Genomic DNA, 25185 nt, shown 5'->3' on the forward strand with positions numbered 1-25185 from the left:
TACACTAGTGGGAAAATCTGATAAATACTCGAAACACGACGCCGATTTGCAAGTAACGTATTTCATGGCAGCAAAGCAAAGCTGATTGGATTGTTATCTGTGAAGCCCAGAAAATAGCACCTTAGTGTCACTTAAATAAATTATGCACATCGGCTCGGTGGCACTCCACTACCAAAGAGAGGAACTGCCTGGGATCCAGGACTCCAGAAACTCGCTCATTGTTACCCCAGAACAAAAACCCAGTTCAAACCCTGCCAGGTGACACGGTGTCTGGTCCTGTCCAGGGCACAACAGTACGTTTTGCAACAAATCTTTGCCTGTTCTCAGGAACGCTACCAGGAATTATTTTCTATATGTATATATATTTTTTAAAAAGATACATTTACATGTTTTTGTGTTTTTAAACAGGTAATTTGAAAGAAAGCGGTTGTCTGCAGTACTGCTCTGTTCTCCGAAGTGGAACAGCGCTTCCCAGTAGTTACGGAGCCACCAACCAGTTCAGACCACGTAGCACTGAACAACGCCTAGGGATACACGGGGCACGGACAAACTTGTCCAAAGGCCTTTACAGATGAGACCACAGAAAAACCATTTAGCATTGATGACCTGCAATAAATTCATAAGAGCCAGAGGGAAGAGACATTTTACTGCAAGAACTTTATTGCACTACGTTCAAGTGCTGAACCAAATATCGTGCCTACTGGACATCGGTCACAATTACGTTCCCCCGTTTGTGTCTACGCTGCATGACAGCCTGCACTTCTCAGTATTTTTTCCTCAGTTAAGGCTGCAGAGTCACGGTATATAATTAGTACATTATAAATCAGAGTAAAACTAGGGGGAAGAATGCAAAGTTATACATACAGCATGTAAAATATATATATATTTTTAATTAATCTTCGGAAGGGCTTGGGGTTTTGTTTTTAATCCAGCTCCACACCTTCCCCTCCAATCCAACTTCTGTCAAATCTACCAGTATTTCATTTTACTAAGAACACCCATTTTAATTTGCAGAAACAGTTAGAGCATTAGCTTCTAGTTTGTGAGGGGAAGGTAAAAGCCAGAATTCGATACTTCTAGAGTCATTTACCTTCCCCGTGGACTCAGACATTACCAGATACGTTATTTCCCTAATGTAGGCATTGACATCACAAACACTTTCTCGTCTCTTATCTATTAAAGAAATCAGAAGCGTTACACATCTTAAAAGGAGGAAGGAACTTAGTACAATACAACTTGAGTCAGGTGCAGACTGAGTGCTGTGGAGTGCAGTTTTCTAGTCACAGACCTCAGAAGAGGCCTGTCAGCGCATCTGTAAAATGAGGGGCTTGACAAGTACCATTATTTGCTTAAATTTATAAAATCCCTCCCAGGAATAGAATTCTAGAAGCCCATTACTTGTTTTCTGAAAGGGTTTGTGCAGTTAAGCTGTGCATTAAGAACAGAACTCTAGAACAGGAAGAAATCCCGTGAAGGCAGTTCGTTTAGCCAGCAGCTGAGGTATTGGTAAAAGACGGGTACCAGTCTACACCTACTACAGGCACAGACAAACAAAGCCTTTGGTGCTCCACAGCAAAGTGTCACAGGAGAGTACGACCCTAGCCCTGTATTCAAAGCCTTTAGTTGCTGGATATTACAACGTCAACTCGAAAGCATGAGGTCGCTACTGGGCAGGGCACGAAGCTAACGTCTGTTTGGTAGAACTAGCCTGGCTGAAACTGCTTCGTAGAGGCTGTAAAATGACTTGCCTTGATTAATTCACAGACATCATCAATGGCCTTACAGAGAACATGGTGCCAAGTCCGCACTCCAAAACCAGCGTGTTTACGGTCTGCCAATGGTAAATGCATGATAGGCATGTTGGTGTGTAACTAGAGATTCTCCCTCCAAAAGAGCCTAATAAAAAAATAACAAGGCAATCAGTGGTTAAACTGAACTGTACATGAGGGCTAGTCTGGGGAAAGACCCACACTAGGCATTTCTTCGTGGACAGCATTTGTGTGCATACTATCTTTACACCTCATATACAATACAAATAAGACCCTCCCCCCAAATCCTGATTTACTGTGTTCAGAAAGGCAGAGAATCTGGACAGCAGCAAAAAGCCTTTTCTTCTTCCTTATGAGAGGTAAGTTGATCTCAGTTCCTTGTCTGCATTGCCCCTTGCTCACCTAGGACACTTTTGAACGTCAGTCTTCTGCCAGGATAGATTTTCTATCTAACAACAGAAAGACAATTAACATTTCAGCCAAATTCTTTGGAGAAATAAGATTTAGACATACACACAAAATCACACGTACATGCACACACACAAACACGCACACCGAGTTAAAACCACTGTCTCCCACCAATCTGAAAAGGCCCTTAGGAGATTCACCAAAGATATCAGACAATGAGTCTTCTCTTAAAGCCCACCAGGAAGTTTCTCACACCTGCAGAGTCTGAACACCACGTAGACATGTAACACAAACACCACCAATCTCTAGAATGCCCAGGCTGGGCTTAAGGCTGTCAGACTGCGCCCATACAGCAACAGAGGCTTCTCCTCCTGTCTGTCTGCCAGCTCTCAGCAAGGTTTAAAAAAAGGCAACTCTATTTAAAAGAGTCCTATTGGAATTAATGCATCGGGCCCTAATTGTGGGGTACTTTTCTCAAATCAAGAAAATAGTTTCTGCACAAGCCAATGCTCTGCTGGTTTTCCTTAGACATAAAATTTACTTTATTTCTTCTCTTAAAAAGTTAAAAATACAGAAGGTTCAGAAACTGATTTTCTTTTCTCCTTGCAGATGTTCAAACTGCAGCTTAAGGAGAAAACAATCCTTCACTGAAATGCTTCTCTTAATTTTTTTTTATTTTTTATTTTTTCCAATCATCACCACCATTAGGACAGAGGTTGAGGAGCACTGACTCCACCACTAATTTGATGACGTAGTTTGATTCCAGATTCACATTTCCAGGTGCCAAGAGTCCAGAAAACAGCCATGCTAACTTCTGCCTTCGTCTGAGATTTTCTATTGAACACAGCAGTGACCGTTGGCATCTCTGAAGCGTAATCGCATCTTAGGTCGGTATTTCTCAAGGTAAAGCAGCTGTTTGGAATTGAAAGCTCCCCTCCTTTTCCTAAAACAAACAGAATGAAGGCTAAAATCAATGGAAAACGTACTGCTTCAATCACCAGAAGTGTTCTAACACAGATTAGTCCCCATTCCAAGGCTTTTCTGTATCCATAAAACAGTACTTTGGCATCCATTGACACTCTGAGAAAAGAAACTGGAGCAGCACATGCAGCTCGTTACCTACGTGCCAATATTGAAATCAAAATCCCATTAGCAAATTTCAGCATATTTTCTTGGATTGGGAGAGTTTATTTCCAGCACCAGCAGCAGTCACTGAACACCACAAGGTCACCCTTTCCTCGCAGACGCATCTGCTACTTGTGGTAGCTAAGTAAGACCATGACAGTCAGTTAAAAATATATAAGAAGTGCTCAGAAAAGAACTTCTCAATGTGAAAGGTACTGTAACTGCGAACATAAAAAGCAATTTAAAAAAAGGAAAAGTTCAGAAAAATCTGTTGACATCAATATAGTTTACAAAGATAACTGGAGACCCTGGGAATCCATAAAAGGATGAATTGCTTTTTTGACAAAGCTCATTCAACATCAATCTTACCTGCTGGGCTTCATTTCAAGATCTGATGTTATTGCTAAACCAACAGGGCTCTGCATTCTCATCCTTTACCAGTTTTGCTATTTTCCAGACAAGGTGGCTGCTGACATTTCCTGAGTGGATAACGCACTCGTGCGCAACGCCTGTAGGAGTGCTGATGCTCACCTACTTGCTGGAGAAATCGAGCTGCCTGGGGGTCCAGACTCACTAGATTTATTATTATTTTTGAGTGAGGAGCAATTAGACAACGTCCAACTCCAGCCACAATTTTTACTGCCCTAGCCTAGACTGCCTCCCCCTCTGAGTCCATAAGCTTTGGGTCTGAGTCCAATGGCTTAAAATATAAGCCCAGATTTAAAAAAAGGAGGAGGGATATCATTTTTTAATCCTCATCTTGACACAGAGAAAAAGGGCACAAGCCTCCAGCATTAACATTAAAGTCATGTTCCATATTGTCAGGATATAACGACTAGAAAACAAGTGAAAAACCTTAACGAACCTTTATGAAGATGCATGCTGTTCAAATACAACATAAAGCGAGAATTTATTTTGAGAACGAGGAAGCTTAACTTACTGCCTTATAAACTGAACTGCATCTTCGTACTTCATTCCACATTCAATGAGAGCAAGTGCAACCAGGACAGGAGCCCTAAAGGAAAAATCAATATTTAAGGAAGATCTGGAGAAACAATAGATTGAATCCTTCAAAATACATCAAATTAATCTATAAACAAACAGCTTAAGTCTTTCCTCTTTAAATGTTATCTACAGAAAGCCATTTGCCTGCTGAGTATCTCATGGAAAATTTCTTTTAGCAGACAGCTCTGTTTCCAGCAAACACACACACAAACAGCGTTCCTTACTGTTCGGTGGTATGGAGCAGGAGTTCTAGATGTTTATGCTCTCTCATCTCACTATAACCTCATTTTCTACTTTGGTAAAAGAAGTCTGTAGCATCACCTGGATGTATTTTGCTTCTTACAACACGAGGTTTAGCTGTACACGAGCCAGATCTGTGAACAGATGACTTTTACAGATAAACCTGATTTATGACACGCTGCTCTTGGAACTGGGCATTCCAGTGGCAGTGAAGTACAGCCTTCTACTTTGGGGACCTCATTTAAGAGATCAGTTAAGAGCACAGAGCTTTTCCAACAAGCTGAGATCACAGCACACATCGGCTTTCTCCTGGATTGGTGTTCACCCTGCTGAGCATGTAGAGTTGCAACAGGCACCTCTGGTGGCAGAGCAATAAAGGATTGAACAGGTGCTGGCAGTTGGACAACTTGTACTCATAGCTAAACAAAAATACAGTGCAGGAGAACAACTCCCTGTCACTGCCACGCTGCACCTGCATAAACAGAAGAATCCACTTTCCAAGGGGAACAATCTGAAACCTCAGAAGTCGTTTTGAAAAAATAAAATCTCTGTTTACTATAGCTGAGTTGTAATGCCCTGCTATAGGGGCTGAGTTTTCCAGATTAGAGCTAAATCTGTAAAGCTCTGCCTTTTCCCTCTGCCACAAACAGTCTGAGAGCAACAGCAAAAAGGTAATTGTGTAAGGAACAGATACACCACACGAGGCTGCAATATATACACAAGAAGGGAAGCTTCTGGTACAGTTTGGCCTGGCATTATGCGAAAAAGGCAGTTTAGTATCTCTTGTTACACGTGGCCACCTTCCTAAAGATGATCCTCAGCTAAAAATAGAGCAGAAATGGATAAAGAAATCATGTTAATTGCCTTGGGCTTTACCTGGCTGGCTCTCGTCACTTAAATATTGGCCATTTCTCTGCGTACCTTTTCATTTCCCCCATCTCTTCCTCTCCAGAGGAGGAAATTTAAGAACTTGAAGCACTCCAACTCTGTTCGTACTTGACTTTCTTTAATCCACCTTTCTTGCCTACTCATTCAGATCGTTAAATATTAACAGTCCCATGGCTACTGTAAGAATACTAACAGTTAGGCTCCATTTTGTCCTAGTTTTAGGACAAACAACACTCAGAGATTACACTTGGGAATACGAAGGTTGCATTTAGCTTTCTGAGCAGCACTTTTTATTTCACCTTGAAAGGAAGTTCCTCCCACAGAAGGAAGTTACATTATGAGTAGTGAGAAGGAGAGAAATACACGTCTGCATGCGAGCAAGGAATAAAAGCCTAACCCTTCTCTAAGGTGAAGCCACTTAGGGTAAGAAAGTCAATAGCTGAACCAGTTTTTCTAAATTTTTTTTTTTGATTACCCCATGCTTAAAACTCTGGAGTTAAAAACAGGAGGAAATATTTCAAAACTGTACAGCCTTAGAAATGGTACTGTGCACGTATATCGCATTTGGCAAAAAGCGGAGGAGACCTAGCAGAAGACACCTCGTTTTAGCAGGCAAACGAACACTTCCAAACTAGTAACGCCTCCAACTGCCTGCGTGTCGTTCATGATCTAGAGAAGTGTCCTGAGCAATCACTCCGCATTTTATCTCTGACCCTAGATCACTTATGACATTACTGAAGATTTTTAAGCTGCGATAAATCTCTTTTGCTTAACGACACAATCGTGATGATGATGCTTTAAAGCACTGCTTGGGACAAAACGCAGAGATTGGCATTTAGCTAACACCTTCTGTGACCTACCTCCCACAGGCATTGACTGACCAAGGCCAGCAGAAAGCCCAGAGAGCAGAGCACTCACCTTCCCAACCCTGCAACACAGTGAACAGCGACACAACATCCAGGCTCTTCGCGGAATTTGGTTTTCAACAGGTTTAGCCAGTCGTCAACTATCTGATTCGGGGGTGGTGCTCCATCATCGAACGGCCAGTCCTGTGAAGGAAAAGAGACAGCAGCTAGAGATGGATGTTCCTGAAGCACATGCACACAATCACATTTCAATAGGCAACAGCAAGGCAACCATAACCAGGAGGGGGCAACATGAATATTTACAGAGTATTTTCCTTATCACTTCCGTGGGTCTTTCTCTAGTCAGAAGCTTGCAAGTCAGTATCATAATGCAACACTACATTTTTAACAACCACTGAATTAGGCTTTTCAATAAAACTTAAATAGAACTTGGCAATAATTTCCCTGTAGAATCGTTTTGTTTTTTTTAATAGCTGCCCTTGAAATCTCATTTTACTAAAGAAGTGTAAAAATCGATGGACATTTCAAATAAATATTTGACAGATGAGAACTCTGTAAACTTCTGTCTGTGATTGTGTCGACCTTTTAAAATACTATTTGTACTGCAGCCTCTGTACCGCGGAGAAGGTACTTCCTAACAGTGCAAATTAAGCAGCCTGCACGGCTGTCCGTGCATCCAGGGAGCAGCAAGACTCAGTTACCTGGGTATTCTCAAGCCAACAAAAAAAAACACCTCATATTTAAAAGCAAAAAGGAACAGTGCTTCGACAAGGGCAAAGTCAACAAAGCAGCATTTAAACTCTCGTTTCTGTCTATAAAAGGGGTTGCCAATGTTTAAGCTACCTAGGCCACCCCTAATGTCATCAGAATGGCTGGAAACCAAAATTACGTGGGAGAAGCTTCCCATTTTCTCGAGGTCACAGCTCCCTCCTGGAACCTGCGCTAGGAGGGGTACATGCCCTGCATTTCAAGCACGACGACGCGCTTCCCAGCCTCAGACACGGGGCGTGCTGTAATAGGAGCACTCCGAGACTCAGGGGGAAGTCCTGCTTCATGGTTACTTAGTGCTTTCCATTAGCAGACTGCAGCGCGATTTCACAGAGAGACTCATAACCAGAGTTTGGTGTTCTTCAAAAACCTCGCAAAATGGAAGGGAAACTGCTTCAAAATGAGCCCTCCTCTTCCTTCACTGACTAGGAACAAGCTTTTCCAAGTAGTATCTTGAGAACGGGTTAATGTCAAGCAATATTCTCTGCATCCTGCAAGAACATGTGAAAACCGAACAAGCACAAGGGAAGGCTTAAGAAACGCCAGGCTTTTCACCTGGAAATGCACTTCCTGCTGCCCCACTACCTCCCGACCAGCAAGCAGAGCACGGAGGATCTCAGCCCTATGGGTGTGTAACCATTAGAAAGCTGCAAGGTGCAAATCTGTCAGAACTGCAAAACCAAAACTCTTCAAGTTACTGAAATCCCTTTACATGCGATTAATTTGGAAAGACAAAGCCTGAAAGCGTGCAGCTCTCCTTATTAAAGGAAGTAGGAAACTAAAAATACCTGGGACAATGCAGCAAGCTGCAAGGCTATACAACATCATAAAGTAAATCTTGTTCTTTCCAATAAAAGGCTTTTACAAGATTTTCCACTCAATCACACTCTGCTAGCAGTATTATTTTCGGCCCGGTGTCATGCGCTGTCCCAGGGAGGAACGCCTGGGCAGACGAGAGAAGAGGCTTTGCCCACTGCAAGATGCTTTCTTCTGAACCCGGCTTGCAGAGAACAGGATTTACATTTCAATTGTGTGTCCTAGTTTTGGGTTGGGTTAAAATCCCTTCCTGCAGACCACATGCAGTATGTGACTGTGTTGCTGTTGTTTGCGTGTCAACCCTCACGTCCGCACGAGGCACGTGCTGCTGGGAGCTAATGACCACCCTCGTGTCTTGGGAGGGCATCACCTCCCAGCGCCGGCACACCACGGCAGCGGCGCTGACGGGACACTGCCCAGAGCAGGAACGAGACTAATTCTGGACTAGAGCAGTAATAGCGACCAAGTTCTGCAGGTCTGTGGTTTTTTCCTCCCCTAATTATGAGTTCTGCCAGCAACACCTCCAAGCACCTGTCTGACAGCACAGGAAACAAGGTGCTGGGCTCCCCGACCACAGCAGCCACGAACAGCCAGCACGATGCGCCGAGCCTGCATCACCAGAAAACGCAGCGCTGTGCCTGCAGGAGCTGGGAAGGACGACAGGCAGTGAAGGCAGCTCTTATTTACCTTTATCTGGAGCAGCCTCGCTCAGCAGAGCAGCGCCGGGTTTGTCAGCCAGCAACGTGCGCAGGACCGGCGGTGCAGCGCGGGGCTGACCCAGAGCAGCACCGGGGCTGTGAAGCCACCAAGTTCCCTTTCTCCAAAGCCCAGGTGCAGCAGAACTGCCAGCATCTGCGCAGGATGAGACCGCGGCCACCCGCGTGGGACAGTCCCACCTTCAGCACCAGGGCCCGTGGCGAGGCAGAAGCAGCGGCCGGCAGCGAAGGCACGGCTCTACCGGGGCGCTCCCGACCGCACGGAGCAGAAAGAAATCCAGAACCACAAAATGTGTCTTAGACCCTTACCACGAACAGAACTATTGCAGCCCTCCTTGACTGCTACTCATTGCAAAAAACGTTTTTTTTCTGAGGTACCATTTTTACGTGGCAAGGCCTCGCACACGGACGTAGCTGTAAGAACAGCACAGAAACCCCCAGAACCTACCTCCATCCCTGCCCGGCTCTTGGCCTTAATCTCTGTTGATAAACACGCCTGCAGTAGTACTACGTCAGGCACAGAGCAGCTCGCTCTCCCGTTTCTCACTCTGCCATCTGCCAAGGCATCTACGTGCCACGCTGTGCCCCGCGTGCCAGCGCACGACACCGCAGCGTGGCACGAGAGCGGGCTGTGCTGAAACGCTCTCGCTTTCTGGGCTTTCACTGCGCTTCTGACCTCGACGGCTTTAAAATAGACGCCAAGCTCCATCAGGCTGCGTTATTAATCTTTGTTATTTTTACAGCTTTAAATAAATGGGGGATTTTTTCAGCCAGCTGGTAGCTCGACGCCACTTCTGAACAGCAACTGGGCTCGGTTTGGAAAAAACACCTTAATGGGAAGGAAAAGCTGCGGTCGTGTCAGTAACTGGTTAACTGATCCCACGCAGCCAAACACCGCTGCGATACAGTCGGTTACAAAGAGAAGATCACGACTGGGATCATCGGGATCAGCAATGCCATCCAAGGAGCTGGGCACAGGGAAACTGCCCTTTAGTCTCCAAGGAGGAACCCGGGTCCCTGCTCTGCCACGGGACCTGACATCCGCTAAGCGCCAGCTTAAAGCAGGGCTCCGAGGGCTGACACCACGGCTTTGTCCTTCCAGTCTCTGCTAAGCTTCCAAGTCTCACAGCTAGAGGATTCGCAGCGCGCCTGAGCCCAAGACAGCTCCAAAAGGAACAGAAGTGCTACTCCAGCACGCAGCCGGAGGGGCCTGGAAGCCCTGCAATGACCGAGTTTTCCACCACCACGGAGGCACACGTGGCTGCCTGGAACCGGAGTAAATGCTTCCCAGGGCCAGGAGCCAAGAAACCTGCCTGACCTGCATGTGGAATTTCACAGACACGCCAGAGTACGAGCTTTTCTCCTAATGGGAAACTGAAGGTTTTCCTCCAGCTGAGCCATTAAAAAAACCCAAACCCAGCACCCAGCACCCAGCAGGCAGCACCAACAGAAGGCAAGATGCAATTTCTGGCCTCTTAACAGAGAGTTACTCACCCCAGCAAAATAAACTGATTCTATCTAACACACTGTAATAATTCAGAAGTATTGCCTGGAAAAGTACTGCCTGCAAGGTTAATTCGAGCACATACCTCCTAAAAAATAAATTACGAAATAATAAAAAATGCTCAGAACACCCCGCGGTGCCAGCCAACGCAGGCAGTCACCGAGCAGGAACAGGAGCAGCAGCAGAGGATTTCCTTCCACCTGCCCGGCAGGGAAGCACCAGCGCTGTGCTCCCGGCCACCGACCCCATGAAGTGCCCACGGAAACCCGGGTCTAACGCAAAGCAGCGGCCTAGCGGCTTGTTACTGGGGGCTCAGCAGGCAGCAGCTGCTGAGCGTGAGGGAAGGGAGCTTCATCTGCATCCTGAGAAGGGCAACTGCAAACGTAAAGCCAAGAAGTGCTGTGTGGAAAGGAAAGGACTGAGCAGGCCGTGTGAAACACGAGGCTGAGCAGAACGAAGTTCTGTGAATTCTCTTTGGATTAGTATAAACCTAGCCACTGAAATACAGCCTGAGTATCTCAAGCAATCCGGAAACCCAGGAGCACACGCTTCTATTCCAACTGAAGCACTCGGGCTGCAGAAATTCATCAGCAGATACATTGCACAGAAGCACAGAGAGTTTCTCAAGACCAGCTTTGTCTGATGCAGGGGATCACACAGCTTTTGGGCAGTCTGGAACAGCCATAAGCTCTTCCCAAGCACGGAGCTACCCCCAGCGCTCGTGGACAAGCAGTTCTCATTTATAGACAGTGTTAAGGACAACTCACTAGAACCTGGATTCCTTCTTTTTCGATAGGAGCTTGATCGTAAGTGGCATCACAAACTCGCACCAAGGTTGTCACTCCGTACTTCTTCAGCTCCTTTAAGAAGAAAGAAAACATATGAGCACACCGGCAGGAGGAGAAATTCAAGGACTTTCTCATCAGCTGCAAAAGTAAAGATTTTACACCGAGCCAGAGGTACTACCTGCACAGCTCCCAGGTGACTGCACGACGAAGGAGCACGGGCCAGCTGTGAAAGGAGCGTTTGTCACCTGTGCTAGGATAAGGGCTACCAGTGACAGGAATAAACGTGAAACACCTCGGAATTATTCCTCCCTGGGGAGATGCCAGCGTGGAAAAAAATGCATATATATGAGCAAAATTAGAATAGCTGCTTATACTCTCCATGCAGCTCCTTTTTCTCTTTAAATAGAAGCCTGGAACTGTTTGCTGCAGCCAGTGTTGACATTTTGAGGCAGGGAGGAACAGAACACACACCACCATGCTCTAGCTTCCTTGTAATGCACTATAAGTAGCACATTGTGCTAGATAAATAATCAGAAGATCAAACAAAAGCTGTTCCAGTTCACTTCGAAGGTTGATACAGCGAGCAGAATTTCCTCTCGTGTTTGGACTGAGTCAATATGACTTTTAACAATTAGCAGCATCTATTCCAGACTCAAGCCTCCTAATAAAGGAAGACAATCCAGTCTGAAAAAACAGAGACTAAAAAATGTGGCTTTCCAAACAAATTAACCACTAACGTATGAGCGGACTGGTGGTGAAGAGCAGGCTGCTAAGTGATGGAAGGCTGCAGTCAGACATCGGCGTCAGATGACAGGATCTCTTGGGAATGAAAAGGGCCTACGTAGGCAAGACAGAAGTCCTCTGGATACAAAGGGCACAAAGGTACAGCAGGTTTGGAGCAAACCGGAGTGCAGAAATACACCGTGCTACTACTGCTGCAGACAATTCTGTATGTGGAGCAGACGATGCCATTTGTTAGTTTTTCAGGTCCAACGACCATTAAGGTTTGCTGTATTTAAGGCCTTATTGTGTCAGGAATGCTCTGTTTCACCGCCCGTCCTCATGGGCTGCTCCCACAGCTCGACCCAGGCGGCTGTCAGGCGCTTCAGGTGCCAGCACTTAGCCCTGAAAAAGGACAGCGCTGGGAGCGGCGGCAGCCGGAGAAATACCCTGGAAACTACAACATCAGTGTGAGCACCGCGCTTAATCCTACTGACGGGACGAGAAAGTTCAGAAATCAGTTACAATTCCATTAATTGCTACTTTAAAAGCCAGAAGATGAGCACTGTATTAGAAGCACCGTACTATTTAATGAGAAGTTACGTGTAGAGCACAGAACAAGTCCTTCGGAAGCCAGGACAAGAACAACGGCAAGGGTGCAGGGCTGCGTTCGGAAATGGAAGCTCACCCAGTCTCTCCTACTTAAACAAGTGCAAGATTTGGAAAAAAAGTAATCAGAGAATTCTCTTCTCATACTGTCAAGAGAACGTCAGCAATGTAATTAAGAAATGTATTAAAGAAAAAAATGCCTTGATTCAAGGAGCACGTGACACAGTCAGAGCTTTGTGAAGCACAGGTGTGAATAATTCTACAGAAACCATGAGCAAGCACACAAGGAACCCAGAAGGAAAGAAGGATGGTATTTTATTTGCCTGCCTTACCTCGATGAACTTGCTGAGGGTTGCGTTGGTTGGGTTGTGAGTGATCAGGAAACGCATGTTCTCGTAGGTAATTTCCACGGGGGCTGGACGGTTCATAATGGCAAACAAAACGTGAGGGGCAAAAAAAAAATCAATAACCTTGGAAACGTTTCACAGCAGAAAACATTAAAAAGACCACTAAAATGGCTGGGATTGATCAGAGCTTGCTTCGACGTGTTTGTTCCTTAGAGACTTCGCTTCTAGAAAAGCAGGTTTGCTTCAGAATCCACTCGAATTCGACTTCGGCCTCAGTTGCTGCAGGTGGTATCCTTCAGACTCCACGAATTCTGACTACTCGCAAGACTAGGCAGCCTGTTCTACATTTAGGCACTGGTGAGGCTAAAAAGTAAGGGCAGGTTTTCTCTCCACTTTGTTTTCTTGACGCTTAGTTTTGCTAGAGTCAGTAAAAGGAATATGCTTCCAATGGGCAGAAGATATCCCATATATTTGTGTTCGCTGTGTCTGGAATCCTCAAGGCAAAGTACTTATGGCACGTGGAACCCCCTGCTCTCGGCTCACTTGTCAGCCAGGATGCTGTGCTGGGCCTGGCAGAAGTCTGCCCTCACGCTCAGAATCGCCATAAATGTGCGCCGTATATTCCAACAGAACACCTGGAAAGAAGAAAACACCACGTCAGAGGAACTGCCGCGTCCAGTTCCAGAACCACCACCCACTAACGATCCTGAAGCCTTAACCTATTAGTGGCGGTACGAGCTTTGGGAGTTAGTTGATACCAACGTCATCATTTCTTTTAGGGCAGCACGAAGCAGCTTTCCTCTCCTCCCGCTGAGGATTCCGATCACCTGAGATTTCAGGCTTTGATCAGAGCTGCACGAAGAGCCCCAAAATGACGAGCAGCTCAGGAGAAGCCTCTGTGCAGCTGCTGCTTGTGAACGTTCGAGAGGAACCAGCAGGCGAATCCTACACACATCGACGGCACCACTGATCCAAGCTCCTACCACTGCGATTTCTGAAAGCAGGCGTGACTAAAGCTGCCCAGAACAACGCGCTGCCAGTGACTAACGCCTCCAGCGAGCGAGGTCATAAAGAGCAGAAGGTAAACAGGATGCTAATTACACCAAAATTAACATTTTTTTAAGTCATTATGTTCTGAGCACGTAGAACAAAGGAAAACCCAAAACCTCCAAGCCCAACAGAAACGAGCGTTCACCCCCAGGAAGCCCGAAGCCCACCAGGACAAGCAGAAAGCGAAGGCGCCGTCGTGGAGGCAGAGCTGGCAGCTGTGAGCGATGCCCCAGCCCCGACTCCAGCTCCCGGGGCCGTGGCACACGCAGGCAGCTCACTTTGTCCCAGCTCTCTGCCTCGCGCCAGGTTTCAAGGACCCACTCCCAAGTTAACGAACCGCTTGCTAATTAAAGCTCTCCGTTTGACGAGAAAGGAGAGGACTGCCTGCGTTTCCAAAGCGTTGCTCGCACCAGATGGACATGAGTGTGTCCAACGCACAAACCTGGAGCTGCCATCACAGCCTCGAGAGCCCCAGCCCTGAGCACCCCCCAGCACCTCGGGCACATCCGTGCCTCCCCGCACTGCCGGCTGTGGCCACCGATGGCTTCGTTTTCTGAACAGCACGAGGGGGCACTGAAACTGCTGGGAGCCCAGAAGCGTCACCAGCGCCGTGCCGCCGAGCTGCCAGCAGCAGCAGGGCTGTACCTCCAGGCATCGGGCATTTCAAAGCATCCCAGCGCTCTCCTTTCAGCTGTCCGCAGGCTCCTCTCTGCTCGCAGCCTGGGGCGTTAAGGCGGCAGCCCCCAGTCCTAGCAGAGGCTTCCAAACACGGCCGGTTTCCAACAGCAAGAGCTGATGGGGTGCTGAGAGAGGAGGGAGCTAACCCGAACTGACCCTAAGGGCGAGGTTTAAGGCTGAAATGCTCGGTAAGCAACCTGGCTTTTGCTGCTGCAGGTGAAACAAGGTCTGCTCAGCTGTTTTTAAGCGACGTGCTCAAAGCCGAGCTCGTGGGGAAGGTGCCGGGGAAGCTTTCAGAAACCGAGCCATCGGCACGGCATCGCTCAGACAACACCGCTCCGTCCCTCGCCTCCTGCCGGCTCACAGGACGAGCCCTGCTTGGCCTGGTGAAATTCCCGAGCAAACAGAAGTAGGTCGGTGATGTGTCACGTCTGCAAGGGAGTCAGAAGGCAACGAGCTTTGCTACCTCCTCGCGGGTCCAAAGCGACTTCAGACGCACCAAACTTCACCTGCAGGGGAGGGAACCAGCTTTGCAGCGCAGGGAAACTTCACCAAATGGTGAAATCTGTTTTGGAGCGGTGTACTGCCACAACAGACCCTTAAACTGAAAGGACTGAGGCATGTGAAAAGCACAGAGCCAAAGGCCCACTGCAGACACTTTGTGTCTTTGAAGAAAAAGTTTGAAAGCAGCCGAGTAAAATCCAGACTAGCCCACGGGTCCCAAACCCGTAACCAAAGGGCAGCGTGGCACGCTGAAGCGAATACAATTAGGGAAACACAGCCTGGAAATCCACACCCCGAACCTCTGGTGAGCTCAATGTTTTAATGAGACCCTCGTTTTAAAATAGTCAAATTAAGTAGTACAAAATTACCTTCTTCACTGACATCAAGTCAAAAATCGCCCAAAGAACAGCAATTATTTCCTTCAAGAACAGCTCCCAATGCCAAAAAAACGCATTAATTAGATTGCCAGAGGCAAGAACAAAGATTTCCACTAACCTCCCCCAGCCTTAAAGCAGCCCTCGCCGAGTGACTCGAATACAGATTTCGGAAAGGGAGCCTGGAACGTTTTATCAGCACAATGGCTGAGGATTAAGTCTCACCCCAGATGGAAGAGTGCCACCTGAGCACACAACGTTCAGGTCCCTTCACTCATCGGTTCTCGCACGTTTCTCACAACTTTCTCACCTGCCTGCTGAATCCCACCTTTGTTACGCGGCACCGCGCGCTGCGGTGGCTGTGACACACCAACAACAGCACAACCGCCGTTCCAGCAGCCGCACGTGCCCAACACCTGGAAAACCATGCAGGGGAACGTTTGTTTTCCACAGAAATTCTGGGATGGGGTTTTGCCACCTCTTTAAACATCGGCTCAAGCCACCTGACGCGTCCTGGAGGCTCACACCAGAGGAGCAGTCCCCAGACCAAGTTTTTAGAACCTAGCAAGGGGATTTAAACCAAAACCAGCCATCAGCACATCTTGGTGCAGGAGACCAGAGCTTGGAGCCGAGTACCAGCAGCTTACGGCATTTCAGAGCACACCGCCCCGGGGGTAGAGCGACTGTGCCATATTTAAACAAATCCTTTACGCGTTTTTCTCTTCGGCAGCAATAACGGGGTTGGAGGAGCCTCCTCCAGCGCCACCCGAGCCGTGAGCCGCATCAAATCAGGTCATTACTGCTGCACTCCTCCTCCCTCGAGCAGATCAGCGGGAATTTCAGTCCAATTACCTGAAAGATGTTTTTTAAGAACTATTTACCGAGCCATTAAGGCAGGACGCGGGGAGGTGACAGGTTCCAGCACACGAAGCGAGGCGCAGGGCATCACCAGCTCGAGCCCCGCGCTCAGATCTGCGACTGCTCCTGGCTGACCTTGACCAAGCTGCTGCCAGGAGCTTGACTCATCTGTCGAGCAGGAACGACACCACCTTACCTTCCCCGGAGGCATATTACTAGAGCATTTAATTACCTAATAGCTCAGGAGTGATTAAAAATGTAAAGCACTGTATTTAAGTCTGAAAAACGATTTCCAGAAGGGTAAGAAGTTTATGTAGCGCCCAATCCTATTTTCACAGCAGCCTGGCTGCTGACACAGACTCCCCTTCCTCCCGGGGCTTCAACCGCAAGCGACTGAGCTCGAGTTTAGTAAGAAAGACTGGGCTTCTCATCAGGAGAACGACAAACAGGAAAACCCCGCTGTCTGAAACTTCTCGGCTCCCCGGGGAAGTACCTGCACATTTCTCCCTGCTGGTGTCAGCAAGCAAGTCTGCTCTTCGAGATCCCAGGGGAGCCGAGCGCTATCCGGGTGATGACGACTAACAGCAACGATGGCTGCGCGACAGCCAGCCAGAAAAGGCTTTTCAGCCGATTAGCCCTCTTGCTGCACTTGGGAAGCGAGGTGCAGCAGGGTGCAGCCCACTTCCCGTGGCCGGGCTGAGGCAGGGAGCCGACATCTCCCACGTCCGCGCGGGGAACGGGCGAGAGCTCCGTCGGGAAGCAGAGGAGGGGAACGGGGCAGCAGCGACAGCGATTCCTGCAGCCGAGAGGAGCTGGAAATGCCTGGCAGTTAGTTCCCGGTGTCGTTTAGCGTAATTATCAGGGAATAATCATCAATCAAGATGCCTATCTCCCCAGCCAGGCTCAGCGGGCTGTGACAGTCCCCGCACCTACAGCTGTGACTCACTGAAGTTCCACCACGAGCTCGCGGCCCTCCCTGCGGGGAACGCCTGAGGAAGCCTAATGGGGCCGAGCCGAGAACGTCTCAAAATCCTGCAAATATGCCTGACATGTAAGCAAGGGGCAGGCCTATTAATCACCCCCGTTTATTTAGGCTAGCTAATTTGGAGAGAAGAGTTGAATGAATTCCTGACGACACAAATTTCACTCGAGATTGCCTCAAGGAGAAAACCAGCCCAGCCACAGCGCTCGGCTTGCCCAGCAGCGCGGTGACTCCCGAATGAGACGCTGCAGCAGGGCTCTTCTCTTACGAACTGGAGCTGTGCACGCTCGGGGACACGGATCTGATGAAAAAAAGTATTAACAAGGGCCAAGGGAGCTCCTCGTCCCACCACCTCCCAAGCGCACGGCTGGAAGCGCTTCCTGAGCTGCACGGCGACAGCTCAACAGCCTGCGACAGCTGCAGCCGGCCCGGATTGCAAAACGCAGCTACCTTCGGAAAGGTCGCCCGGATCCCCTTTCAAAATAAGCCCGAGCACAGGATGCGGAGCAAAGCCCGCTAATTTGTCGGTCAGCGCTGGAACACTGCGGTGTTTGGAGAGCGGTGCTTTGAAACGGCCTGCGCTCCTTTTGCCCCGTGAGTGGGAGCTCCCGTTCAATGCTAACGCCACTGGGTAACGAGCTGCCGGATTTTTTGCTTTTCCTCTTCAATAAAACCTCATTCCTGTGGTTTGTGTTCGCACACCTGAAATCGGCACCACGGTGCACTGCCGCTGCAAAACCTGACCGTGAAAATTTCCACTCTGCGAGGGCGCTGCGGCCCTGCTTTCCTGACGCTCGCCGTGCTTTATGCATTTCACTTCCTCTTCCTGCGCCGCCGCTCTGAGCCACCTGCATCGTGCCAATTCCCCACCAGAAGCGTCCTGAAGACCCAGCTCCTGGCAGCACGAGGTGCTTTGCCAGGGAGGGCTTCAGCGAGACCCCCAAAGGCAGTCAGCCCCAGCACAGCAGGAACCCACGTGGCTAAGAACCGAGAGCCCTTCTCCCAAAGCACCAACTCCTCCAGCGCGCGGAGGAAAGAAACGCCGGAGCTGGCATTCTTGGAAAAAAGTTCTTGAACACCCTCCGAAGGAAGCCTGCTCGGGACGACACGTGCCTAGAGAGGGGTGAGGTCAGAAGTCTTACTGTTCCGCCCCGTCCACCCCCGCGGCGGAGCTCCCTCCCCGCGCGCTGACAAGTTCTGCCGGTGACTCATGCGTTTCCTTCTGCACTACCCCAGTCACTCCGTCCCGGGCCGTAAAAGCGACAGCAGCAGATACAAATCTGCCTCTGCAAGATTGAAAAAACACAAAAAAACAAAGTCCAGATTAAAAAAAAATCTCAATTGGAAAGCGACGCACCAGGAAGCAACGAGACTGTCAGATGTGCCGTGTGAGGCGACGCAGCAGGAGAACCAGAACCCGAGCAGCAGGCACAGAACCGTCACCCCCAAGCCTGGGTGAGGTCAGACCACCGTCTCCAACGCGGGCGGCAGCGCACGGAGAAGGCCGTCCTGGCAAGCTCGGCGGCGAAGCGATGAGACGTAGACCCCGAGCCCTTCGGACAGGGCTGGCGCGCGTGCCTTACGCTGCAGAGTTCTCCTTTCCTGTGAGCCAGAACCTGCTTCGCCGCTTAGCAAGGCGGTTCTGACATCTGGGAGTTTTTTCAATGCTTTCCCCGCCCACCGCCTAGTTAAAAAATCCCTCCAGAAGGCACATTTGAATACGACTTGCATACCCAAAAAGGCTGAAGCTACCAGAAGCGTTTGATGTGTAAACCAAAAGGCCCCCCAGGAACGAGGAATCCAAGCTCGCTATCACCAGAAAATGGCATTGAACTCCTAAAACCCAAAACCTAAGGTAACTTTTCGCCAACACCTCACGATTACGTGACCCTAAACTAGACTCTAAAACTCAGCAGGGTGAGCTGAGCTGCATCAGCTGCTGGCGTTTGGAAGCACATCGCGAGGTCAGCAGCCTCCCCAGCGGGTCGGAGGAAATATTCTCACATTCGGACCAAGCACCTAAAGAAAAAAACACCTTAACAAGCCAAGCAGGACTTGAAAGCGATTTCCAACCACACAGCAACAGGGCCATTATTCTGTGAAGCTACAAAGCCGAATTTCTTGCATCTTACTCATCTCACTTTGAATTTGCCATCTACCTCTGCTGGAAAAATGACTTCGTGGAGAGTTGGCTCCTCGTCCACGCTCCCGTGGCAGCTAAAGTCAGCCTCAGCTGAAACCGAAGCTTGCTGATAAACGTCACTGCACGTCCACAGCGCCACAACCGTTAAAATCCACGGTGCGTTACTTCGAGCAGGGCCCGGCTCTCAGCGCAGATCACCAGAAAGAATTTGACTTGTGAGCACAAAGTAGAGGAACGAGGGGGAACAAGGAGACGTGCAGCAGTGCCCTGAGCAGAGACGGCCACCCGGCACCTCGAGGTTAGAACAGGGGAAGGGATCAAGAGATTTCAGACCCCTTCCACCCTTCACAATTAGGGAAAAGAGCCACGAGGTGATGGTGAGGCCCGCAGCCCCTCTGAAGGTACTTTGTTCCTGGGATACCGGCTGCAGAGACCGGCCCGCAGGTGCCAGCCTAGGGCCACGATTCACACGTGTCGGAGTGCCATTTCCAGCCCGGACTCTCAGCCTTTAGGTCCATTTTTCCAGCGTTTAGTCAGAGCTGTTTAAAATCCCAGCTCTTTAGCAGGCAATCAGGCCGCCGGACTAGGCCAAGTACAACAAGCACCGCAGAGTTCCCCCGCCAGTCAGTCCCGTACGTCACCGACAGCTCTCCAATGACACCCCCACAACACAACCCACACCGCTTCCAAAGCGTCCCCGCTCGCCCTGCAGCACCTCAAGAGCTACGCCTGCAGCTGGGGACTCTCTTCCTTGAAGCAAGGACGGAAGCGTGCCCTTGCGGGAGGCCGGCGCTGCCCGGCTCCGGCAGGACGAGGCAGCAGAGGCCGCCCGGTCGTTCCCCAGCGCGGCTCCGGCACGGGGCAAAGTCCTGCGGCAGGAGCGAGGCAGCCGGCTGCGGCCACAGGGCAGCCCCGCGCCGGTGTCACCGTGCCAAGGGACAAAGGCAGAACCCACCTTTCTCGGGGGCACAGGCAACAACATCCCAACCAGACCCCGCAAGCAGCCCTGGCCGTGCACCCCTACGAACGCAGGAGCCGCCTCCCGCGTAGCTCCAGCTCCCGGCGACCTTTCCTTTCCAGCAGCTGAGTTCAACTCCAAGCACTTCTACACGCTGAGTCATAAGAAGATAGAGTTTTTAGGCTGCTGCTGGCGGTGGGTTTATCTTTTTTTTCTCCTTTAAATACTAACTGCAGCTCTGAGTCAGAACCCGACTGCTTCATTCGGGGAGTTCGGAGGCCGCTTTCCATTTATACGGGCGCCTCTGAGAGCCAACTTTCTGCCTTACTCCTCCTCGCGCTGAGAGCAACCAGCACGCGGCTGCCCCGAGAGAAAACGCAGATCGTGACCCAGCCTCGCCGGGAGCCTGCGCCACGAGGGCACAGGGGCTGCTCCTGCGACAACCCCCCAGACCTGCAGCCCCCTGCTCCCCCCTGCCAGGCTTCCACGCCCCCCGCGGGGCAAACCCCAGCCGTACCCAGCACGGCCGCCGCTCCCCGCCTCGGCCCTTCGCTCCTGGCACCCTCGGCCCCCGTCCTGCCTTCGGCTCCCGCAGGCAGCCCTCTCCAGCTCCACAACCCAGCCTCGGCTCTCACAACCCTTCCCCCGCGCAAGCCCCAGGAAAACCACCACATCCTGGCCACCCTTCCTTCCCAGCTCCACCCCCGGCTGGAAGAGATCCCCCCCGGCAGCGCTCGGCTCCCGGTGCAACCCTTCACCCTTTGCAGGCCACCCCCAGGCCAGACACGAGGCAGGCTCCCTGCCGCAAAGCCGGCCCCGCCGGCCTCCCCCCTGCCCCCAACCCGTTTCCCAGCTGTGCGCACACACGCACAAGACCCCCCTCCACCCCCACTTCTGAGCCCTCCAGGCGCCCCCACCCCGTACCAGGTACGACCAAGCCCCCACGCACCCCCGGCCCTCTCCCCACCTCCCCCCTTGCTGCAGGCCCACGGGCAGCGACCTCCCCTCCCAAACGCCCCGAGCCGCTGCCCCAAACTGCCCCGCGGGGCCCCCTCACCCCAACCCCACAGGCGAGGGGAGCCCCCCCCCGGCCCCATAACCGGGCAAGCCTCTCCTCCCGGGGGGGCAGCAAGGAGGAAACGCCCCCCAGGAGCCCCCCCCGGCCGGGACCCCCGCAGCTTCTCAGGGCACCGGGCGCCCCCCTCCCAGCAGAGCCCCCCTGGCACCCAACGGCCTCCAGGCCCCCCGCGGGCTCCCCCCCGGCCCCGCAGCCCCCCCAGGCCCATCCCCACGGCCCGGAACCCCCCCAAAAAGCCGAGGGGGGCAGCAGAGCTCCCCCAGCCACCCCCCCCAGCCCAGGCCCGCCCCGGGGCGGGGGCTGCGGGGCCTCCCGCGGCCCCTCCTCCCCCGTTGCCCCCCCCCCCCCCCCCCCCCGCGGCCGCGGGCCCCTCACCGCGGGCATTGAGCGGTCGGCGTTCTGCCGAGCGGGGCCGGCGCCTCCCACGCAGCGGGGCCGGGAGGGGGGCGGGAAGGGGCGCGGCGGGCGGGCGGGAGGGAGGGAAGGAGGCGGCGGGGCCGGGGCCGGGGCCGGGCTGGAGCCGCTGGGGCCCGGCCGCTGCTGCAGGGAGCCGGGAGCCCGCGCGCCGCCGGACGGTGCTGGAGCACAGGCCGCGCCCCCCCCGCGCCGCGTGGTACGGCCCAGCCCCCCCCCCCCCCCCCCCCCCCCTCGCCCCCCCCCCCCCCCCCCCCCCGCGGAGCGCTCGTGGTACGGTCCGCCCGCCCCGGCCCTGCGCGCCGGGAGAGACCATTGCAGCCACCGCGGGGGTACTCCGGGAATGTGGGTGTAAAGAAAGCAGCGCGGCGAGGAGCCGCTGAGCCCCGCCGCCGCTCACCAGGCTGAAGGCACGGAACCCAGCGCGGAGGCCCCTCCGGGGCTGTGGGGAGCCGCTCTCGCCCTCCCGCCATCACCGCGGAGCCGACACCCCCCCTGCGCGGTGGGTGCGGTGGCACGGCCCTCCCCACCCCCTGGGCGCCGGCCCGGCCTTCCCCGGGCAGCTCCGGGGGGGGTCGCTGGGCCCCGCCCCGCCCCCCCGCCGCACTTGGACTCGCCCTCCGGCCCCACGTGCTCGCCGGCCCTTCCACGCCAGCACGCCCCCCCCCGCGCGGGGAAGTGGTGGTACGGCCCGCTCCCCCCCGCCCGGTGGTTCGGCCCGCCCCGCCGTTCCCACGCCTTCCGCCGGGCGGGCGCGGCCGCTCCCATTGAGAAAAAAAGGAAAAGGGGGAAAAAGCCCCAAACCGCCTCAAAACGCGGAGCGGCCGGCACGAGGGGGAGAACGGGGCCCGGCGCTGCCCGGCCCGGCCACGTGGCGCTCGGGGGCTGAAGGTGGCGACCTGGGCTGCAGTATCGGGCCGTACCGAGCTGTACCGGACCGGGCTGCACGGGGCCGTACCGGCCCCCAGGCGGCCTCACCGGGCACGGCGCGGCTCCGGGTCCCGCTCCCCGCGTTGCCCCCGGCTCCTGCCCCTGCCTCCCAACCGGCCCCGTGCCCGCTGAGGGCAGCCCGGGGGGACCGAGGCGGAGCCGCCCCCGGGAGCCTGAAGCTGGGGGCGGCGGAGGGCGGCACTGCCCCGGGGGGTTCGCCTCAGCGCCGTTCGGTTCCTGTCCCCCCGAAGCTGCCCCGCGGGTGGAGCCGCCGCCGGGCCGGGCCCCGCTAGAGGGCATCCGGACACCGCTCCGGGCTCCCGGCGGGGGGAAGCGCTCGGCCGGGGGCTGGGCTCGCTGCGGCTCGCGCAGCGCCCGTTAATCCCGTAAGGAGTACCTTCATCGGGAGCCGCAGCCTAACGCCGCCTTCCCTGCCAGCCCAGACAAAATTACCGGAGCAGGGGCCGGGGGCAGGGCGGGCGGGCCGTCACCGCCGGCATCGCCGCAGCTCCGGCCGAGCGAGGGGGCTGGAACAAGGCAGCCTCTGTGTCCTCCGCGCCCGCAGGAAGCCCTCGGCGGGGCCCCTCGGGCCGGCGGGGCCGCTGACGCACACCATTTGCATAGCGCCCGGTGCCCCGGCCCACCGGGCCTCTTCCTCGGGAGCAGCGCAACAAAGGCGCTGCTCTGCCGGCTGCTGGCTGCACCGCGCTGTCCCTGCGGCAGACCCACCTCCCTGCCTCGGCCAGAGGAAAGCTGTCGCTCCTCTGCCTGTCGCCCTGCCCCATCCAGGAGGGCACCGCGTCCATTTTAACACCCTGGGACTCTTTTTCAATGGCTGCTGGCGGCCCTGGCTGAGCTCAGGGCTGTGCTGCTCGCTCTGTGGGCTCCACGAGGTTGTAACAGACACATCTCAGCCCCTTTGCACCCCAGCAGATCAAACAGTCCGAGGACAAAGGAAGCAAAATTAGCTCAATTTAGAGATGGGGAACTGACCTGTTAAGTGTCCGCTTCCACTTAAGAAGCCTGGAAGGAGTTGGAAACTGGTCCCAGATTTCCTAACTTACAAACCAGGGCCCCGTCAAGTAACCTTCCTCTAGAAATTAAACTCTAAAAGAGCCACACGCATCTCTTTTTGCTGAAATTCTTGGGAGGGATGGGTCCAGATCAAATGGCTGATGGCAGCCATCCCCCACAGCAGCACAAGCACAGCAGCGGGGCTGGCTGTAGCAGGGGGAGAGCTGTGCGTGCTCAGGGAATATGACTGAGGCAGCAGGTGGAAACCCTAGGGCAAAGATGGCGTTTCCAAGAGCAGAGCTGGCACCGCCTGGCTCCAGGAAGGTGCCACAGCATTTACAAGTAATGCAACTCTAACGACAGGACAGGCAAGGAAAGAGAATCTCAGTGAAACATACCCGAAGTTACACTGAATACACCTGGGGTTAAAGAGGCAGCATGCAAACAAGGTAGGACCTGACAGGAGGCACACACTAGGCACACGTATCAGGGAGCTGTGCAGCTCTGAAGCTGCCAACACCAGGAGCTCCCTTACGGAGTCAAGGCTTTATGGGCATGAAGGCGCCCAGGCACTGATGCCGAGCGCTGGCTGTGCACAGGCTCTGACTAAAACCCGCACCCAGGAGGCGAGGGGGCAGCGCAGGGCCCAGGCGCGCCGTTACCTGCTGCCGACGGAGGCTGTTTGTCCACGCACATCGACTCCAGCCCCGCACAAGTGGCTGCTGCAAACTGGGCCCTGTCACGAGACACGGAAAGACCAGATGAGATTCGTGTCCTTAAGGGGATGAAGCACGCACGGTTTTATCAGCTATAAGGCCATGGTTCTGCGCCGTGTCCGAGAGCACCGAGGTGCGCCCCGCCCGCTCCCTGAATAACCTTTGTCCCGCCAGAACCACGGTAACAGAACCCCGCAGACACACCCTGTGTGGGAACGGGCACCCTCAGAGGGAAAACGAGCAGGGCCGTTTCCCTGGGCTCTGAGGCCCCGCTGAGAAACCTTCCCCTGGGCCTGAGACCCCCTCGGAGCCCCCTCAGGCCCCGGCCCCGCCGCCTCGCACCTCAGCGCCGTCCCCGCGCGGGCAGCCAAGTGCGCCTGCGCGCAGCAGTTCCCCTCCCCCCCCGCGCCACAGCCTGTGCGCACGCGCGCTGAGGCCGCCCGGGACATTCCTCGCGCCGCCCCAGGACTAATGTCGCGCCGCCAGCGCTGCGCGTGCGCAGTCGAGGCCGAGGTCCCTTCCCCACACGCAGCTCTTTCCCCCCTCACGGCCCCAGAACTGCGCATGCGCGCGCCCCGCTCCCTACCCGCCACCCGCTCTCTGCGCACGGGCGCCCCGTGAGGGGCGGGGCGGGGCGAGCCGAGCCGCGAGGCCGGCGCCCTGCGCAGGCGCGGAGGCGCGCGGGGTGGTCGCGCGGGAGCTGTGGGGGGGGGTAACCGAGGGGGCGGTACTTCCGGCCGCTCACTTCCGGCCGTGGCGCCGCGGCGGACGGTGTGGCAGCGCCGCTCCGCTCGGCCCGGCCCGGCCCGGTTCCGTTCGGCTCGCCCCGCCCCGCCCCCCCCATGCAGCGCCGCGACGACCCCGCCGCCCGCATGGGCCGGGGCCCGGGACCCGGTGGCGGCGGTGGTGGTGCCCGG

The 25185-nt window shown here is 53.6% G+C and overlaps 1 protein-coding gene across 3 annotated transcripts; it reads right to left on the reverse strand.

Moving 5' to 3' along the window:
- Nucleotides 1-642: 642 nt before the first annotated feature.
- PTP4A2 (protein tyrosine phosphatase 4A2) lies at nt 643-24626 on the reverse strand. 3 transcript variants are annotated; one of them, XM_035345382.1, is made up of 7 exons: nt 24611-24626; nt 24215-24288; nt 12555-13204; nt 10873-10965; nt 6354-6484; nt 4243-4317; nt 643-3120 (listed from the first exon to the last, which is right to left on the reverse strand). In XM_035345382.1, the coding sequence occupies exons 3-7, from the start codon at nt 12648-12650 to the stop codon at nt 3012-3014; spliced, it is 504 nt and encodes a 167-aa protein (XP_035201273.1). In that variant the 5' UTR covers nt 12651-13204; nt 24215-24288; nt 24611-24626; the 3' UTR covers nt 643-3011. The 3 variants fall into 3 exon arrangements, with proteins under 3 accessions (XP_035201273.1, XP_035201272.1, XP_035201271.1); XM_035345381.1 differs by lacking the exons at nt 24215-24288; nt 24611-24626 and adding an exon at nt 22936-23101; XM_035345380.1 differs by lacking the exons at nt 24215-24288; nt 24611-24626 and adding an exon at nt 21570-21820.
- Between the last annotated feature and the right edge of the window lie 559 nt (nt 24627-25185).

Source organism: Oxyura jamaicensis, chromosome 23, assembly GCF_011077185.1.
Source record: "Oxyura jamaicensis isolate SHBP4307 breed ruddy duck chromosome 23, BPBGC_Ojam_1.0, whole genome shotgun sequence".
Taxonomy (NCBI): Eukaryota; Metazoa; Chordata; class Aves; order Anseriformes; family Anatidae; genus Oxyura; species Oxyura jamaicensis.